Source organism: Epinephelus fuscoguttatus, linkage group LG2 (assembly GCF_011397635.1).
Source record: "Epinephelus fuscoguttatus linkage group LG2, E.fuscoguttatus.final_Chr_v1".
Lineage (NCBI taxonomy): Eukaryota > Metazoa > Chordata > Actinopteri > Perciformes > Serranidae > Epinephelus > Epinephelus fuscoguttatus.
This window is the reverse complement of record NC_064753.1, coordinates 17,333,979-17,355,566: the sequence shown is the minus strand read 5'-3', so window position 1 is coordinate 17,355,566 and position 21,588 is coordinate 17,333,979. Positions and strand designations below refer to the sequence as shown.

At 41.5% G+C, this 21,588-nt stretch overlaps 1 protein-coding gene across 4 annotated transcripts in view; it reads right to left on the bottom strand.

Annotated features, from left to right (window-relative positions):
• Window positions 1–319: 319 nt before the first annotated feature.
• cd276 (CD276 molecule) overlaps window positions 320–21,588 on the bottom strand; it is a 78,071-nt gene continuing 56,802 nt past the window's right edge. For 2 of the 4 annotated variants that reach the window (XM_049566118.1, XM_049566100.1), the window contains 2 exons: window positions 14,197–14,235; window positions 320–1,199 (listed from right to left, as the gene is read on the bottom strand). In XM_049566118.1, coding sequence (XP_049422075.1) covers window positions 14,213–14,235 — 23 coding nt within the window. In that variant the 3' untranslated portion in view covers window positions 320–1,199; window positions 14,197–14,212. Of the gene's footprint in view, window positions 1,200–14,035; window positions 14,079–14,196; window positions 14,236–21,588 lie in introns of all 4 variants that reach the window. The other 2 variants (XR_007448325.1, XR_007448324.1) reach the window with 2 other exon arrangements.

The following is a 21,588-nucleotide window of genomic DNA, read 5'->3' as shown; positions in this document are numbered from 1 at the left end:
TGACTGAGCATCTGCAAACAGAGAGGGATTAGCCCTAAAATAGGACTGCGTCTAACGGGGAACAATTCAACATGTCAGTGTTGATCTGCATGTAAATGAAATATTTGTATTACTTTGACCATAATTCATGTTTTACTCATTATGTAAAAGAGTCTAGTCGGCAGATAAATCAACTAATGGAAAAGTGGAAGGATGAATTTGAGCAGCATGGCTAATCCTGTGGGTGAAGAAATGTCTGTAATAAACTCGACCTTGTTCTGCCTGAACGAGCACAAAGTGGCCCCGGAAATGGGACCAATAATTACCAATGACCAGGCAGTTTCACCATGTCTCTTTAATGTAAATAGGCACTGGGTTATCTGACACAAATGGCTTTGGCATTCATACATGGACATATGGCACAGGGACTTGCTCAAGTACCTAAAAAAATGCAATAAAACAACTGGTACAGCCCCGAGTCTGGAGGAGATAAAACATTGCACCCCAGCAGGAGAAAGTAGCTGAGACAGTGTGTGTTCATTAAAAACAATTTCTTACATATAAGGCTGTCAGGTCAGTGAGAAAATCAGGGTGTATCCCATGCACCATTTGCAGTTTGTTGGAGCTTAGCTGGCATTCAATTTCAATTCCCTCAAGTTACTGAATATAGGAGAGCGGCACACACTGACAGGTACAAGTTACTCCAGCGACAGACGCTAATTAGCAAGTGCAGGAGTAATGGGAGAGCCAAGCTCTCTCTCTGGCAGAGAGACAGTGATGGCAACTGAGGCAGGGTCATCTCTTTAAGTGTCTCACTTCCTATTAGACAGGAGATCTCTGGCACATGCCCCATCACAACCCATACAGAGTGATGTCAGCGACAGAGAAAGGATCCTGTCACATCCTGTAGTTTTCAAACAGAGCTTCTCTTTTGCATACTGCACGGAACCACCGGCTCAACTGCGTTCACTCACCGCCACCGCCCTCCATTGACAGAAAAAGGGTGGTGAGGGCAATAGAAAATAATGGCACATGATGTGTTTATGTGTTTTGATGGAAACTCGAGGGAAAGTCTTAGAAAGAAGATGATGGACTCATCTTCTGCTCAGCGAGGCTTTGACATTCTGTAGGGGACGCTGGAAATAGTCTCCAAGTTGATGGATAGGTGGAGTGGGATTACCCGCCAGACTCATCTCCTACCCGCCGTCTGGCCTCGACTCCTGGAAAAAGACACAAAAACACAATACGTATAATGTCAGGATGTTCACCGTGGGAGAGGTTATTACGCTTTGAAAAATAATGTAACACTGCAGGCTGGTCACAGTAACCAACAGCTAACCCAATAACTAAAGCAAGCAAAGGCACTCCCACTGGTAGCATCTGCTCTGACAGGCAGATTACTAATAATTCCCCACCATTATTTTTATAAGTTATAGTGACAAAAAGGAAGAAAACAACAGACAAAGTGAATTTGGCGTTATTAAATAAACAGTCACACCAAGAGGAAGCTGCGTTTCCAAGGATGCTGCAACCTTCAAGTCTGTCTCCATCCGCACATCCTCCTCTCTGTATCACAAGTGTCTCTGTGAACTTCTAATGCTTCTCCTCACTCGTAGCCCCGGCGGACCACCCCACCGCTGGCACAGCGAAAGAAATTGTTCTCCCTGCATCATTAAACAGTTTGAATTAACTTGGGTGGAATTTAATTATGTCACACATGAAGCTCTCCTACTTGAAGCTTTTAAAAGCAATATAGTTGGCTATATGCTTGGAGGTTTGGCTTTTAGATACATTATTCAAGTCAGTCAGCTATATCTGCACGCAACTGGACTTCTAAATGAAGACAGTGGACCTGCTCAACAGGGCAGATCTCTTCATTTGTGTTTCCTGGTCAGATATACAACATAAATACCCAGAGAGGAGCTAATAATGTGTGCAGTGGAGATTCTGCTCATGCTGTGTGTCCCATTTAGACTTCAACAGTACTCCTGAGTCTACGTTTGATTTAGACATACTGTAAACCTGAACATCTCTGACTTATCACATGTATCCTCGTGTTTGAAGCACTCACTGTGTCTATCCTAATATTCAACACAGGAAATAAAGAAAAGAAAAGTTCTGTTGGTGAGCTTCTCCTACCTCCTAATTGACGCTCATTATCATGCCTTTATTACATTTTACACATGACAGGCTGGTGTGATGTGGATAAATCCTAAATGAAACCCTAAGGGCATTGCTAACAGCTTCAAAATGTCAAAGCCAAAACTGAAACAGTAATAAAGTCTGTCATTCTAAATGATAGGAGTCTTTGCAAATTGCAAAACTCGCAGAAGAATATCTGTTTTGCAGAGCAGTACTGCATCTGAGAGTGCAGCTTGGCTTCCATTTGCTCCCTGTCAGAGGGTAATCCAACTTGCCAACTTATCCATCACCCAAATGAACACAACACAATTTTTCACACGTGCATTTTTCTCATCAGATTCAAATACCCCAACGTGCCTCCAGAGAGATCTAAGGATGTGCGTTTCAAAGAGGAGTCATGCTAGCAGTTGAGTCTGGAGGTCAGAGGTGAAATGAAAGACCTTTACTGAGACACTGGATGGACATCTGTAGCGCAGTGATTTAGAAACTTAAAAAACAACAGGAACAACCACCCTGAAACGACTTTTTTTTTTTTTTTCTCGGGGATTGTTAACACAGGCAATCAAAAAGTAAACTCCAGCTTAAGTGTTTAACGAACAGCTTCTCTCAGTCTGGGAATCCAAAGCAGCCGCGGCAGGGCAGAACCATTCCTGCACTCCAACACCTGAGACACAAGCTGATGGACAGATTCATTTACAGCAAGTACACGAGATTGCACACTAATTTACTCGGCCTATAGGAGATTGTTCACGTGAAAGATACAGCGGGCACAGTGGATTCAATCTAATGAACCGCTGTAGATCCACACTGTGCCCATTTCTTTCCTCATTTACATTGAAATGTAAGTGCCATATTTCATTCTCCCTGTCTGTAACACCATCCCCCCCTCTGTCTTTTTATATTCATATACTTGTGGAACATCACACCTAAAAACAGAGCTTTTTGAAACAGACAGAAACAACAACAATCAGAGTAACTATCAAAGACAAACAGCAGGCGTGGGACTGTGAAAGTAAATGTTTGGGACTAACCTTGGAGAAGAATTCAGGATAATGAGGAAGCAGCTAAACCTTGGTGATACTTAAAGATCATTACCAGATGATCAAACACACCATGACAATTTCTCTGTGCAAGGATGGATAATTATACCACTCATAGAGAGGTACAAAGATCTGCTTTTATGGATGCATTTACATTTCAACAAATGCCTTACACGCTTCAATATACAGTCGAGCGCTGAAATGGAAATAGGATCCTGTGGGAACTGCACAACACAAATAGTGGGGTGTGGGATATATCTAAATAGCAGTTAGTATCTTCGGTGTGTGAAGAGATATAAGAGTCTGTTATTATTAGGCTTAACCATGCATCAAAGAACATACTCTTTAAGTATTCTGTGTGGTGTAGGCCCTCCAAATATGCCATCCAATAAAGGTAAGCACTGCATTGTCTCTCCCTTCCTCCGGCCCCCTCTTTTTCAAACAAGCTGTGAAGTCAGTGACATTAGAAATTTGACATTAGAAAGTCTGACATTAGGCCATCTGATTTGTAAAATGTTGCTGATGACATGCAGTATCACAGAAAAATATCTGAAGGCTTTTAATAATGCTTATTTTCAGTTTATGTCTTCTGAAGATGGGTTATTAAAGCAAGAGTTTGACATTTTGGGAAATATTCTTTCTTGCCAAGACTTAGAAGTGAAGATACATTTTGAGGGTATCAATCTTCTCATTTATCTCTCATCAAGGAAACGTATGAATGTTTTAATCCAAACCGTACTCTTTTAAATATTAGCTTTAACATTTCTTTAGACTGATACATTTCATTAGGGTTACATGTGTCTCATTTTCCCTGCAGGATCTGGCAGACAGTTGGTGACTTCTTTCCAATAATCTTTTTGTCATATTTGCTAAAACTGTCACTACATCCACACAGTAGTACATGAGACAGATAACCTCCTCCTACTGCTTCTAATGGCATTTGCTAGAGTCTACAACCAATCAGATTCTCTAAAGTAGCGTTCAGTCACCTCAGTCGCTGCTTGTAAACTGCTGTGAAACTGTCAAACTAGGCAGTGCTAAACAAATATGAATCAAGATTGTGTTACTGCTAGGGCCGCCCCCTTACAGTTGACCAAACGTTAGTTGACCAGAAAGGTAATTAGTCAGCGAAATTACATTGGTTACTTAGTCACACAAAAAATATATGAATAAATAAATAAACAAACATGAATCTCCATGACAAGCTGCGCCTTGTCAAAATAAATCAAAACCTATAAGACTGGACCATGTGGCTATTTAATTTGAAAGGACAGACACAGGAAGTGGCCACGCTCCCCAGTCAGACAGGAGTCACGTTACAAACCAATCACAGCCGACAAATATCTTTCCCTTCTTCTGCAAATATTCAGTCTGTTACAAACACAGAAATGTTAATCATTTTAGTGCAGGGCTACCCAGAGCTTTACATCTGTCTAACGGACGATAGGCCTACACACTTATAAACAGCGCCTGGAAGAAGATCAGCTCGGTATTCAGGATTTCAGGTAAATTCGATGCTTGTTAAGGTTGCTTAATAACCTCAGATGCAAGCTGCTGCCGCGCTCTTGAAAGATGGCACAAAAAGGCACAAGAGTAGCACCAAGAGTCTGACCTTGGGTTTTCCAGGCGGTTAAACAAGGCCCCTAATTTACATAGCTGGTACCTGCGGTTATTCCACAGGCTAGTTAATAACATGTCGGGCAGGAAATCCAAAGTGTGGGATCATTTTGAGAAAGTGAAGGACGAACCCAAGGTGATATGTAAACTCGTCTTCAGTGGTCAACTCCAAACATGACGTATCATCTGAAACATGTAAGTAGCTACATGCCCATTAGCCACTTAGCACAATCATTACTGCTTTGCTGACAGCGCAATTAACGTGTGGCGCGCACTTGTAGATAAAATCTAGGCCTATATTAATTAAAGTTCATTAGTACGGTTTTGTTTTTCTCCAATGTGGCACAGTGTTAACAATGTTACTGATACTACTCTTTCTGAGACCTTGAACTCAAACCATTGTGTTGCCCTGCCCAAAATATATCATGTAATAATTAAAATAATATTGTAAACATGCCGGCGACTAGTCCACTAATGGCCCTAAATGACGACTATTGGTCTACTAGTAAAACTCTTAGTCGGGGGCAGCCCTAGTTACTGCATTACCTATTTCTTGCCTTAGTTGTTTTCAGAAATATATTGTAGTGGACTGTTTAGCTGTAGAATAAAATAGCTTGCACCAGCTGGTGGGCAGTGCTCTGTCACAGCTTGACTGTTTTCAAAATGGCAGCCAGGTCACAGACTCTCATTTTACAGCTAAACAATAAACTAAAATTTGTTTCTGAAAACAACTGAGGCAAGAAATAGGCAATGCCATGACAGAATCTTGATTCACATTTAATCAGCGCTACTGAGTTTGACATCTTGAATGCAGTTCATGAGCCCTTACTGACATGATTGAGAGCTGCATTTGAGACTCCTTGTGCCATTAGAGGCATCAGGAGGAGAAACATGGTGTTTTTCACAGATAATCTGTACTAATGTACTACTGTCAGGATATAGTGACAGTTTCAGCAAATATAACAAAAAGTTATTTTTATACAAGTTCCTACAGAAAACTTTAACAGAAAATGGTGTTGCAGAAACGTGTAGAAACCTCTGCAGGAGCAGTCCCTATATGGGACTAGAAAAAAAAGGTGCAATCGTCTGCCTCAGTGATAATTCACATAGGTCACAGCGTGTGATAATAATCACTATAATGATGCTGTAATGCAGCAGCTCTCGCTACAGGCCCCTCCACTTTGTCCCAATAACAATAAGCCAGAGTGAGGTGTCTGACAGGTCATTCTGTTACCACTCCACTATTATTCCAAAACAGCAGCATACATCACATACCTTTATCAACTCTGTCTCAATGGTCGAGGAACCCCACCCTCGACCTCTCTCCAGAAGCAGCCTGCAGCCCCCCCGGTGTTAATTATAAGACTTTTTCCCCCGGAGCCTGGGCGGAACGTGAAAGTGCATTAATCTTGATTCTCCACTTCAGTCTAAAGGATCATTTGAAGAGACTCCTGTGGTAAGCCCCAAAGGCGAGGTGACTCAGTACCAGGAGAAAGGTAGAAGGAGTAAGAAACGAAGGAGTCACAGTTTATTCTGCGCTCATGCTGGGATGCCGTCTACCTCAAGAGACAAGTCAATCATTTACCCTAAACCACTTATATTCTGAGTATGTTAATCTGGATGGATACTAAGAGTCGCACAGGGTGACATCACGCCAAGCGACCGTCTTCTACCTGTGCTGTTCCCTGATGCAGCATGAAGGTGACTGTCACCCTATAAGCTGAATTGAGCAGAGTTGCAATGGCTGAAGGACTGCGATATGTCGATGAGTTCACATTCAGTCCCATTTCATTGCAAAATTTATCCCATTATAGGTATGCACATAAGTCGATGATGCGCTTGGCAGGAACAACACAACCAATGCTTTTCACAAAAAAAAAAAAAAAAAAAATCTAACAGAATATGATACTGTTTCATGATGTGAAAAAATTGTGTGGTGCCCATTTTATAGCAATAAAGCCATTGCTGCCTGATGCACAATTACTGATACCCTACTGCGTCTGTACACCTTGTTGTTGCCAATGTCACAGACGGTAAAATGGAGAGATGGAGATGACACAATCAGGTAATTGCTTGAAACCCCCCCTCCCCCAGAAAACAACTCACATACAGCAACAGAAAAAAGCCATAAGTGATAAACATTGGTCTGAATACACAGGTCATTTGACATCATGTCCAAGCAGAGCTAATGAGAGTGAAATGATAATTTCTAACTGACTGACAGTTTGAATATTCACTAATGCACCACTAATTAGCTGCATGAGACACAATAAAACAATCGCTTCTGACGCTTTAGTTGAAAGAAAACTCTTTCGACAACATTCTCAAGTCGGTGTCATCGAGTGCATTTCAACAGCATCATTTCTGTGCGCTTGATTTTGAATGACTTGCTCTGCATGTTTGATCATGGTCCTCCTTATCTCATTAGTTAATCTGCTTCTCCAGTGATAAAAAAAAGACACTGAAGCACTTAGTTGGCATGCAGAGACGTGCACGTCTAAGCTCCCACTATTAGAACAACTTCTCTTTCAGTTTCACGACAACGTGTGCACACTTCAGAAAGTTACGCCTAAAAGTCATTTTGCCGTTCAATAAGCTACATGCTTACCATCTTCCAATCACAGCAGGGGGTGGGGTGGGGTGGGGTGGGGGGGCTGTTCAGTATTTAGGTTTGTGCCATCTGTAAACTCTCTTGAGCTGAACAGATTCTCTTTGATAGCTATCCTTTGTAAACAATAGGCTGGGATCCATTTGAAAATGCTACTTGTGACAAGACTAATTCAGGTTTTAAATCTATATGTGGCTGCCGAAAATGGAACATTTTAGAGAAAGCCTCAGATATCACCAAAACAGCAGGGGCTCTCAAATTTGACAACTGTTCAGAAAGAGTGTTTTGGTAGGCCGGGAAATTGACAGTGATCGGCCTGGGTGAGGGATGTTAAGTGACGCTAATATGTTTTGACAAGGGCCATGGCCTGGTGACCACACACAAAGCAAACCATGTCATCACCATGGAGCACTCAATTGCCCACGACAACATTGCAAAGCATACATCGGCTGCATTGACTCTGCTACAGGGTCCCAAGTGTGGCTGGGTGCGCCTGTCTCCTCATGTATGTGACACTGAATGGAATCACAGATTAGCATAGAGACTACAGAAACAGTGCAGCATTTTCTTTTTATATATTAGTTATCAATGTTTAATCTGATGTCCATACTTTGGTGCATAGAGTCTTATAAATAGCCTCAGAGAACAGACGTTTGTATGTGCAGATACTGTCTATTTTCATTATTAGGATAATGACTCTCATTAAAGTAGAGGCAGTGCAGTATTTTGCTTGTCAGAGCCTTTTTCATGAAGCTCTTTTTATCAACTATACATTGAAGGTACATCTCAGCATCAGTGTCCCAGTTGTCTGTCTCCATGCATGCACCATTTGTGTGTGTTTTTCAACATCACCACACTGCTGATCTTGTATACGGTCTCTCATCTGCATTATGAGTAATCTATGGTAGTTAATTGAGCCCAGAGGCAGTTGGTTTCAATGAAGGCTCCTGTGCTTTTCTGGCAAAAACAGGAGAAAAAGAGCTCTCTGGAGAAGGCAGCTCTCTGTCGAGAGGCAAACAGAGCAGAACTCCTGCCGTGTTCATTAGCTGTCATTGATCAGCAATTCAGTTGCTGTGCAACTCTTACCACAGCTCACATATTACCAGTTTCATGTCCTAAGAATTAATATAAAGGTAGGAAAATGGAGCCAGCGCAGCGTTTTCCTCGTTATATTTTATTTTTCAGTGCACTATTTTGATGTGAATGGATGTTTGCCAAGGTTCTCAACAGTATGCAGAGACGGCTATGCAGCACACTTGTCCATTCCACAGTTTTCTGATATCAATATGAGCTACTATATTCGGTTATTGGCTTCCCTCAGAGGCTATAATCGCTGCAGCCTATTCCATCACAGGAGATGTACTGTAGAATGAGGCTGCGAGGTATAAAAATGCTGATAAATGGCTGAGACAAAAGCATAAATAATGCAGAGATCAGAGATACTGGAATGGTGAGTCAAACTCCACTTCAAGACACCTCCCTGGAGAGAGTCCAACGTAAGTGTCCTGTCTGACATCATCAGTGTCTGCAGGGCCTCACCTGCCACATACAGCAGGGAGGAATTGAAGGAGCCCCCCTCTGTCTCTCCGAGTCCTTCACTCTTCTTGCCACCAACAAAAAATCAGATCATCAGAAATCTCACATCCCATCTTGCATCTGGCTGCAGCAGGCTTTTAAACTACATTTAGACAAGTTTTCTCCTTTCAGATTTCACTCCATTTTACCCCTTTTATCTCGTCCCCATCCTTTAAGAAAGTGCTCCCTATATGCAGCCTGTACTTATAAAACCATGACAGAGTAAACCCGGAGCTATTACTGCAAAAACGACTATAACAACTAGATATATTCTTCAGAGTTTAAGTGAATATATAGGGGCGAATTAAATCAATATTTCACAACTCCGCTGAAGGAGCTGGGAAAGGGCTATTATGTAGCACTAATTGCACCTATAGGGCCTATCTTTAAAAAATGGAATCTCTCTCATTGGAATTCATCAAAAGTCGTCAGGTAGATGACTGGGATCGTCCGCACTACTCCTCATTTCACTATGTTTTTTTTTTTATTCCCTTCATGTCTGCCTTTGAGTATTTATTCTCCTCTCATTTGCAGCCATCTCTGCCTAGGCCAAGGTTCTGCGCAATTCCATTCCTTCTTGGCCTTTTTACTGTTAAAAGAACAAAAAAAGACTTTTTTTTTAAAAAAAAAAAATATCCTTGCAGATTATGAACAAAGGTCTCGCAGTCAGATGCAGAATTTCACCTGGAAAGTTGTAAGGTTCCTCTAGACCATGATTCTTCACAGATATTACTCAGATGAGTCGGTTGTGTGATGTGACGCATTAACACCAGTGCCCCAAGAACAATAACACTGATATTCAGCATTTTTTTCAAGTGCTGCTGGAACCAGCATTATTCACACACTGTGGTTATGCAACTGTCAGTGAGTGTCCTTCCACTGGCGAATGCAAAGAGGGAATTTCAAACTAAAACCATAACTTTGGGAAATAACCAGCTGACTCACTGAGTCTTCTGAAGCATCACATTAGCTTTGGCTGGAGTATATACTATGGAGAACAAGGACTGTGGATTTTGACCCACATTTATGGCCGTGGTTTTACTCGCTGAACACAGCTTCTTCTACTAACGTCCAAGTTTCCAGAGCCACAAAGTTGCCATAATGATCAGTATGTAGTATTTATGCTTCTGTAGCACACAGCAAGTCTGAGCCACTAACGACGGCAACAATCTACAAAATATTGAGTGTGCTGCAGATAGCTATTTACTGTTATCTGCGCTGGGCTGCCAGTAATGAAACAATAAAACTTTGAGTGGATGAACATAAGTCACGAATGAACACATGTATCGATAAGGCAAAGGTTTATGAAAACAAAGTGCCGCCTCACTCTAAAACGATTTAATTATATGCAGGGCCTCGCTTTATTAAATAAGATATGCTGCACTCTGCATAAATGCATTAATCGATAGCAAAACTGCCACACAAATATTAGAATAATTGATCCAGGATGATTCAGCAGCAGAGAGGTCGAGGGGCTTGCAGGATATTACCTAGCAATAACAGTTTCAGTGAAGGTCAGTGGATACTACTGTAATGACAAATGTCCTCTCTTTGACTCCTACTGGCCAGACTTTATTTTGGCTAGTTACAGGAAATTACTTTCTGCACCTTCCATCATCTTCTACTCACTCTGCATGCTGCGGCTTTATGGCAATGACCAGTCAGGGTATAATGAAAACAGGCTGCGACTGTCCAACCTTGTAATAAAAAGTATTCACACAATTGACACCAAACCGCCGGTTATTAAAGTAAGAGTAAAAGAGGCACGGTGAAGAACAGATACAGTGTAGGTCCGTACTGTATGCTAATGTGAGATAGCAGTGAAGTGACTGTGACTCATACACAGCGGTGCGACTGAGCAGTATCATCCAGTTTATTTTTCTCGACCTCCTCCGCAATAGATGTATGCCCATACTGTATGCACACATGCACAGACAGGGACACCAAAAATACACTGTGTATTATATCTGCATTGCCTCTCAGATGCTGTTAAATGTAAGCATGCAGGACTTCCAGTGCAGGTATCCCTCATTAGCAGAATACATTTCAAAGTGTCCTGAACAGCAGGAAATATTCAACAACTAACAGCTAAATTCGTCTCAATATCTGACAAAATACAGAGCAGCTACACCGTCCTGTTTTCACTCCAGCACTACAGTGAAAAAAAAACAACTTCAATATCTGTCAAATCAAAATTGATGGATTGCCCCGAAAATGTCTCTAAAAATATCTGCGTTCAACATCAAAACATCTTTGTGTCAACAAAAGGGAAAAATATTTTCTCCTCAGACAAAAAAAGCTTTGAACACAAAAATATCCTCTGCCCTCGTAACTCCTGTCCTTTGTCGGTAACAGCACTGATTTCCCAAAATAGCTCAGAGGTTTTGGGTTTTCCTGGCCTATAGAGCTCCATGTGCTGCTCCAGGGAGGGATATAGTGTCTGACACTGGCTGGCCATGGTTGAGTGAACATGGGGCCAGTGGGAGTGTCCTGTTCCTCTCCCTGAGGGCCACGGGGTCCAACACTGCCAGCACCCTGGTTCCCGTCACTATCAGAAATGCCTGCCTGCCTACAGCTGTATTACTGCTGCTGCTGCTCTCGGTCCAGGTCAGCCTGCTAGTCGAGTGGAGTCATTAAAAAATAGGGAATACAGCTATACAGTCAACCTTCAGTCTGACGATATAAGTGAGGAAAAATACACCATCATTCTTGCTCTGGAAAAAAATAGCTTGCTACCCAACATTCAAACATGGTCAGGAGAAAGCTGTTTTCACAACTGGTGACTGGAGATGTACAAACAAAAAATGATGCCCAACACCAGACAATGATACTCAAATAGCACAACATCACCTGAGACTTCTACACAGATAGATAGATAAATATAAATTAAGTCCAGGTATTAAGTATAAATATCTGGTCTCCAATGAACATCTGCATGTCTTTAGCTCTGGGAAAATAGGGCTGAATAGCAGCTAGCAGAGAGAGGACTGACTAGTCTACACTGGCCAGGGGCCACTCATGGGCTGAGTCAATCCACACTGCAGCAAAATGGTCCACCTCCATCTTTTTATGTGCCCAGCAGGAGGTAACACACACGCAGAGAGGGAGATGCAGTGATATCAAGGAGAAAGCATGGATCCCTGGTCGAGTACTCCAGAGATGTCATCTGCGGTGTATATTCTCTCATGAGTCCATGTAACGTGGCGGTACCGATGAGGTTCCTCTCAGTCTGGTCACACCGTTTCATAGATTACATAACAGTCCCCCACATGTCCTACAGGGAGAATCCAGTTACTAATCTGTTTGTCTGCGTTCCCAGTTATCAACACTCTTCCCTCTGTCAGGTTGTTCGTCTGGGTTGTCCACTAATCCAGAACAGACCACAGTTCAGATCAAACGGGCCAGTTGCAGCACCAGGACACAAAATATATCCAATATATCCGCCCTCCTGTCTGCCTCTTTAATATGAAATGTCCGATAAATACAAACATGCTAAAAAAGGAAATAAAAAAGGAAATCTATCCATGTCAATAAGCAATACCAACGCTACATCTGAGATTAGTTTGTTCTACCTCCTTTCTTCTGCTATGTGAGAAGTAGAACTGTCCGTGGTACTGAATGTCTGCTTACAGTATATACCAGGTACATACTGAGAGTATGCTTTGCCTCATTACTACATGGCTACGACTGGGCAATATATGGATACTATGTCAATATTATGAGACTAAATGTCTTAGATTTTTGAGTATTGTAATGTCATAAGTGTTACCTATTCCTGGTTTTAAAGGCTGCATTACAATAAAGAGATGTCATTTTCTGAACCTAGTAGACTGTCCTATCTGTTCTGTTTGCCTTTACCCACTTAGTCATTATCCGCACTACTAATGAATTTTTATCAAACATCTTATTGTGTAAATATTTTGTGAAAGTTCAATTGTCAACCCTATAATATCATATTAATATTGACGTCGAGGAAGTATGTGGTTGAGCAAAATATGCGTTGTGTTCCTACTATAGGGGTCATTTCTATACTTTGCTATATTTCTCTATATTGCTAATATTTTACTTTGATGCAGAGTCACTCAATCAACAATACTGAGCCAATAAATGTATTAAGATTAATGACCAAGGGCGAATCCAGGAGGTGGAGGTTATGTGTGTAACACATCACATTATCTTACATGATTTCCTGTTGAAATGTATGTGTTATTGGTGCTTTGGTGTATTTTTAAAATGTTAAAAATGAATTATTGAATCATTTTTTTGATGAATATTTTATGAGTAATAGTTGGTTATGCGTTGGTTGTCAATTGCTATTTGATATCAGTAAAAAAAACAAAAATGCACGTTGTGGTAAGAGTGATAACACTCGTCATAGAGGCTAATGTGCACAGATATAAATACAGGTGTGCCTTGAGATTTGGCCTGCCCTTTGGTGAGCACTGGGCACAAAAAGTTTGAAAACTACTGCATTTAAAACTGCAAAATTGTAGGTACTCTTGTCAGTAAGAAAGTAAATCTATCCCTGGGATCAATATTGATGATCAATATTTTAGCATGACAGTGTCAGTTCAACCAATGCAAACAGGAAAAAAGGAAAAAGTTACAACTGCATCTTTTTCTCCTTCAACACTGGCTTTCTGTGAAGGGGTTTTTGCTTACAAATACATGTCATGTATTTAGTAATGTAAGATTGGCCAAACACCCACAAAATAGTAGTGACCCGTTGCTTAACTGTAGCAAAAGGATACTATTAAACTAATTATGCAAGTCTCTTATTGTAAGTTTACTTAAGCTTAGTTTTCTGCTAAGTTGGCAGATTGAAAACTTCATGAGGATGACAGTGAATATGCAGAAAGACACGACTCGCGCCTTAAATGTTTACCATTAATCAGACTCTCACACTGGCTTCGAGCAGACCAGGAAATTTATGTTTGCATGCCTGATAAAATGAAATAGATTTGTCACATCAGCCAGTGACCCTGTGATTCCCGAAATCAAAATGTCAAGACTTCTCATATTCGCAACTGTCTGCTGAATTAATGCAGCCTAGCCTCATTACAGCAGCACTTACCCATAACCTACAGAGAGGCACTGTGTCATCCAGAGCATTACTGCTGAGAACACCAGGCAATTGTGATAAGGAGGAGAAAAAAAGTGTAAAAACTGAGTGACACATAAAGACACAGTTGTGCTTAAAAGACACATAGATATACATATTGAAATCATGCTCACCTTCATTTTCTTGGCCTTAGCTTTCCAGTAGCGTCATGGCTGAAAAAAAAAAGAGAACAAACAAGACGTGAGCTCAAAATATTGCATCATTTATACATCTGTGAGCAAAACAACTACTGTAAAGTGGTCATGTCAGCATCGTCGTAACTTTGTCTATTGTCTTGTGGACCAGAGCATCATTACAGGCTCTCGCTAGTTGTTATTGTGTCCCCTCCTCCTTCAGCACCCCTCCTCTTCCTCTACTCCATCTCTGTGCACCAACCTTGCCATGGCTAACAGGAAGCAGAGGGCACAGCGCTTTATTTAATTAGTCACAGCAGCTGAGTGCTCATGTGGAACCAAACAGGGGAGGCAGATTGGGGTAGTGAGATGGATAGGCACTCTCCCACCGGGCCTTGGCTGTGCTGTCAGAGGAGCGTAGATTACATGACAGAAGGGGGGGGGGGGGGGGTTGCTGTAGATGGCATCTGTACAGGGGGATTCATCCCAGGAAAAGGAATGCCTTCACTCCTGAAGTATCCCTGTCCTCTCACAGAAGCGTTCTTTACACTGTTAGTATAGTCTTATATGCAAAGCACCCAGCAGTGGAATGACTGGCCTGCTGTTGTGATGCACAGCACTGAGTGATTTGACTGCTTTTATTAACTGTGACAACACTCATTATTCCAAATGATTTAGGAGCTGCTATTTTTCCTCTGTCTCTTCTGACAATGATCGGGTGGCCTTTTCCTCATGGACCAGCAGATAACCTCTGAGAGGTTGCAAATATAGCTCGGTGTGCAGCACATCCTTGATGAGTTCCTTCCCCAACTCAAGGCAATGAAAAAGAAAGAATAAAGTTTCTCAGCAGCTGGCCTTTCAGAATCTTTCCCTTTCTCGTGATGCCGGTAATGTATAGAAATAAGAGAAAAAAGCAACCACAGGAAATTATTTTTTGTACATAATTAGAGAATTCAATGTTATATGAGACCTACATGTATGTATATGATTAACGTGAGAAGAGGTATATGATTCCCATTATTATCCAACCAGTGTTACTTAGCCTTCAGCACCATAACAGCGTCTCTCAGGGTTCACCCTTAGAGAACACACAGTAGTAAACACGTAGCTTACTGTACAGTGCTGAACCAGCAAGGAACACGAGTGCAGTGCTTGAGCAAAGTGTGCGCAACTACTAGGCAACAGTGTGCTGGGAGCTCCTTTAATTAGCGCTCTTGAAGTTATCCAGTGACCCACATCTAATAATGAAGGCAACATGAATGTTCTATTTACATATCTTTAGTCAGTAATGTGTGACCGCTGGGAGAGCCCAGTGGCTGAGTGTGTGCCGGCAGTGAAAAGAGAGGGCATGTCACGCCGAGCTGCCTGGGGGCTGCTTTCCAAGGCCGTCTCAATTCAAACTATAGTAATGTAGAGTGGTTTGTCAGTGACCTGCAGGTCTGTCAAACTGGGTTATGTTTTAAGAATACAGTATGCAATGTTTTAATAAGCCTTGGTCTGGTAGGGCCATGTGTCCAAGAATTTTTTTTTTCAGTGCACCATTATAACTACCATCTGCGACTTATATTTTGTGGGCTAAGTTGGGCTTTAAATTTATAATATCAATAAGAAAACCAAACTAACTAAAAGGTGCCCTGTGGAGTTTCTTGCAAACACACAAAAATTTACATTAAGCATATCTCAACAAAACACATTGTGTGTACCCTACAGGTCCAGCAAACATGTTAAGTGCATTTTCTTCCACAACTGCAAAGCCGAATTTAAAAAAACAAACAAAAAAAAACCATCTTAAATATTAAAATGTTTACACCCAGTGTCTGAAATATCTTTTTTCACTCACCAGCCAAGAGGACTGGTAGATGAAAAAATCCACTGGCCAAACATATTTTTTTTACCGCACAAAATAATAAATCGCCGTTTTGTGTCATATTTGTTTCAGTACATTTCATTGAGATAATAAAATTGAATCAGAATTATTATTAGAAAAAAATGAGCAGCACAGCCTAAATAATATAATAAGTTCCCTCTGGTTAACAGTGATACAGTGTATATATGTCTAGGGCTTTTATTGTGAAAGGTAAGAAGAGAGTGAGCAAAGCTGTGATGAGCTGCTGTTCACAATGTGGGAGGCAATACAAGTTTGCCATCTCAGTTCAGAGTTCTGAGCCTCTGTGCTGTATTACCGTCATAAGTATGGGCGCAATTCATAAGCTACTCATAACAGTTGGCTAAACATTAGCATCGTGATTGCTAGCTGCAGCTAGCAGCAAGGGATAGCTTAGCGGATCAGCTAAACTTCTGTACTGTAAACAGTGCCGCAAAACTGGTGGCACTGTGACACTGTTTAGATGTGTGTAAAAACACATCTGTAGTGTCTGTGTGTTATGTGTGTCAAACTTGGACATTGACAGGAGATGAGCAGTGGAGCAGCACACTTGTAAATCACACCAAAATGCAGGAGAGACTTGCATCATAATCAATTGAAAGACTTTTTTGGTACAAACGTTTACCTGGCAGTGCGAGCGATGGTCTCTGAGACTTACTTGCCAACAGAAAATCTTGGAGCTTGGCAGATATTAATTTCGGACCAAGTTTATACATCCATGTTTGCTTTCTGGCATCCTTCTTTACTATGTTTGACCAACTATCAAACTGAAATTCAATTCAGTTCAATTCAATTCGATTCAATTTGACAGAACTTTATTTATCGTGAAGGAAATTCTTGTGCCAGAGACCATTCAAATTTCAGTAACACTTACGTAGAGTAACTACAATTTTACGTTCACAACCAGTAACAACTAGTAACAACCAGTGGGTTCCTCAGGTCAGGGTCACTCACTGGGCCTAGTTTTAGAAACAACAGAGGGTCAACTATCCGGCAAAATATACAAATATAAAAGATAAGTGTTTTGAAAGAGCAATTGACTGCAGAGCTGCCTGCAAATGAATAAAACAGAACCGCTTGAAAAAACACAACTCCAATAGCTCTGCGAGTGTTCAAAAACTCAAAGATGCCTTTGAAGTCAATCAATCAGGATTAGGAAACAATCAAATTTTGTAAAAACAAATGTATTACATTCATTTCTTTAGTTGTTATTGACTGTATACCAATCCCTACAATTAAAGTTTTATGGTTAAATAGACATGTAAAAACAATGTCCTAACTATGCTCAAATTAACTGTGTATAATGATAATACTCCCTGAGGCAATGAAATATATGCTAATCCAAGGAACATAGAGCCATACTCTGTGCTGAATTATACACTTAATATATAAACTTAATCTGTTCACTCAAAATGCTACACTTTGAGTCCCATGAGAGACAAAGGTGAATATTATGTTCCTCACGCATTAAGGTGTATTTTCATTGCTATGTGAATAACTCAACAGAAAGGACAGAGGGGGGATATAATAAGCACAGAGGTGACTTTGACTCTGGTACAGCTGTCCTTGTTTCTGTCTGTCTGCTCAAGAGTCACCTTTGCACAGTCTTAGCTAGCTAGCTTCTTAAAATCATTTAGGGTGAGGGCTACTGGGCTTGAAGCTTTAATATGATTTCAGCAACTGTCATCCATCTTTCAGTGATGGCCTTGGCATGAACGAACCAGAATATGGTGAAGGGTGGAGCTTCCTTGTGCTCCCAAGCTTTATAAAGTCTGATATTCCCCAAACTTCCACCTTCACAGGACCTTGCCTCAGTTAAGAAGGGTTAATAAAACCGTTTTTCGCATGGAGCTTCTTTTTCAGAGGGCGTGTCAAATTGTTCTTTCCGACAATTCTTTGTCTATGAAAGAACTGGGTCACTGACTAACACTCTCTTCCAGGGCCTTGTTGCTAAGGCCTGACTCCTTGGAGTCCAGGATTTAGGGAGACAGGGGCTAGTGCACACAAACTAAAGCCAGCTTCTGACAGGAGGAGCTTCACTTGCGTGACTGCAGCCCCCTCTAAACAGCACATCATGCTCAGATTACTGAACACATTGCAGGGAGGAGGTGGGGAGGTGAGGGATGAAGCCAGCAAGTACTGTACACACTGCGCATCTCTGCATGTGGATGTAGATTAGTGTATAACAGTGCTTCTTTCTGTGTGTGGTTTGTGTGTCCCGCTGCAAGTGTGTGCATGTGTGGAGCTGTGTGTGAAGGGGTTGCTCTTGGCTTCAGCGCCTGCAAATAAACCCAGAATTTGAGCTCCACTGTTTGTTAAACATTATTTGCTGCGGCTGTAAAGGCAACAAAGGGATCCTACCCCACTGCAAATGAACGAGCCCAGGTCCCTAGTTATCACTGGTTATTGTTAAAATCAGGCTGGCTTTGAAAGGGAAGGCGCGCTCTCCTTTGGACAGCTCATTAAGATAACACACAAACGTGGCTCCCCATCATCCTGGGTTTATTAAAGTGGGGCTCATTTCAGCTCCTTTGTCTCATGCAGGAACCTCTGGCTTTGTCAGCGCAATTGGAGCCAGATGGCAAAACAAAGCTTCCTGTCTGGAGTGCTTACAGAGTGATCTCAGAAGGCAGAGCCATTAGCTTGACTTCACCAGCTCACCGCCCACAACGTCCACCTGGATCATCCAGGTGCATGGACGATGACAAGAGGCAGCGAGGGTGAGGGTGTCTGCAAGTTGCTGTCTTGTCGCTGGAGTACAGGCATACTACAGTCTCCCAGCTCAATTCTCCTTTGCCCTGCCCCTTTCGCTAAAGCTGAACTATTAAGTCTCACTAGTTGTGGGATGGCTGACCCCGCTCCTGGCTGCACAGATCTCTCTGAAACATTCATGAGAGAGGCATTAGAGAGTGAAAGTCATTGTCCCCCTTCACTCAGAGACTCTCCTTCACCTCTCAGCTTATTAAAATCACATGGTATTAACTTTGCCGTTCACAGAAAGGCTAAATAATTCAATCAGACTAAAGAAGGAGTCAAATGAATAACTCTAATGACATTAACGCTTGAGGGAGAACTGCTCAGGACTGTGAGGGGTAGTCACTGAGGCTGGGCAGGCAGAAGAAGCTTGCTCTGCTTGCTAATGGCACAATTAATTCTGGACTCATACGGTCATAGTAAGCAAAATATCACATCACTCTCATCTCAGAAAAAGAAGCACACATTGAAGTACTTTGTCCTGGTTCACTTGCATTATAGAGGGCTGGAAATGAATGCCAGGCAAAACCTGAACCTTCCCTCTAATGTGAAATAGGAATCTCCTGAAATAGGTAAACTACATCAGATAGATTTAAAAGGAATATATTGACATTTTAGAAAATATGCTTATTTGCTTTCTTGCCAAAAGTTAGATGAGAAAATTGATACCGTGCTCATGTCTGTATGGTAAATATAAAGCATATATATATAATATAATTTAATTAGCAACTGGTTAGCACAGCTTAGTACAATGTCTGGAGACAGGGGGTAACAGTTACGGCTGATTCATGCTTGGGTGTGCGACACTTTTGAAGAGTGCTGCTAGACAGAAATTACGTATTTTCGACAGCAACAAACTGTCGCACCACACTTTTCTTTCATGTCATGTGCCTAGAGAATTTTGTTATGTCACGGACGTCACATTTTGTCAAGCAATGTGATTGGTAGTGTTACTATCCTCACCATGAAGAAAGTAGTTTTAAATCAACGCTGACTCTGACCTGAATTTAGCGTCACAGAAGCAGCCGTGTGTCCGTAGCAGCTCCTGCAGAGCTAAGAGGACAGTGACTGGCCCATTATACATCTATGAACCAAAATATTTTTCATGTCAGCGGCAGCACTGATTTTATTTACCCGCCCACTGTAACGAGTGAGGGGACTCTGCTGCTTGAAAACAGACACTGGAAGCTGATCAATCAATAAATATATGGTAAATAAATTAAATATACAGCGGGATACTTGTGTGATTTTAAACAGCAGCCTGTCTGTGCAGATAAGCTTCACTAAATGCAAAAGAAATAGACCTGGCCTGTAAAAAAATACTGCGCATCTCTGAACTATTTCTTGGCCATCCTCTCAACTCCCTTGAGTCTTGTCATTGCCATGAGGTTGCTTGGCAACCAGCAGTAACTCCGGCTTCAGCTTCACTTTGTTTGCGTTTAATGTTAATTAGGAAATGTTAATGTTAGTGTGTTATTGCTAACACGCTAAACTAAGTTGGTGAACTCACTAAACATGAGCATGTCAACATTGTTATTGAGAGCATGTCAGTGTTTGCATTTAGCCAAGACAAACTAAGACCTTTTGAAACATTCTACCAGCTAAATATGATAATGTTAGCGTTGTTATTGTGAGCGTGTCAGTGTGCTGACATTAACATTTAGCTCGAAGCAACACTCTACTTTGATACAGCCTCACGCAGCCAGTGGTGTGGCTGTCGGCTCATAGTCTTGTTCATACAGTTGTGAAATGTGAAATGCATCAAGGGAGGAAATATCTTTATTGCCTTTGTTTAGTGATTTAGACGAGTTAGACATAAAAGGACAGTGCCTTGCCAAACTCTGTGTAGTCATTAAGTGGTGCATGAACCATCACAGGTGATGTCTGTCAATTCTGCTGAATGATTCATCAGAAAATTTCAAAGCAACTCATCCAAGTGACAATAATATGCAGAACACATTTCGGCCAGGACTCAAAATCAATTCAGCTTGGTAAACAGGATCATCTGAGTGCAGGACACGGCAGCACTATTGTTGGCATTTTGTGAAACTTGGAACTTGTGGAACTTGTGGAACTTGTGGAACTTGTTACCATTAAATTTATAGACAAGATAGATTTCACTGTTATAGCTGTAGCTTTGGGGGAACGTATAATGTAAAACAGCTTGTTGGCATCACTACATTAGCGCGCTCGTATCCCTCTGTCTGCCTCAAACACTTACACACACACACACACATCCATGGTGGAAGAGTTATGCCGCTGGGTTGCTGTGTTGAATGCATTCGGTGCCTGGAGCCGGTCTCATTTCTCACGTGCACTCATGCTTCATCAGCGTTCACTCACACTTCAGTAAACAAACTTAACATTCAGTTACTTGTACTGTTGGGTCCCTACCATCCTGCCACCTGGACTTAATTCTGAAGCAGACATGCCAAATTGTGGGTGAATTTTGTGGTGTTTGATATTTTTGTAACTTTAATGTTTTGCGCAGTACATGTAAAGACATAACCTACATTATGTGTAAGAAAAAATATATACAATTTTAAATCACCGTGCAGAATTAATTGCCCTGTTTACAGGCTCAGTCTGGTCTGCCTGCCCACTTGATCCCCCCTTCGGCGGATAAAATGCACTGTTGTTCCTGACAGTGTTTACATCCTTGCATGATTACACTGCTTGCAGTGCTGAATGCAAAAGATTAAACACGTCCAAATATTTCAATATCGGTTTTAGCTGAAGTGGATTTTCAACTG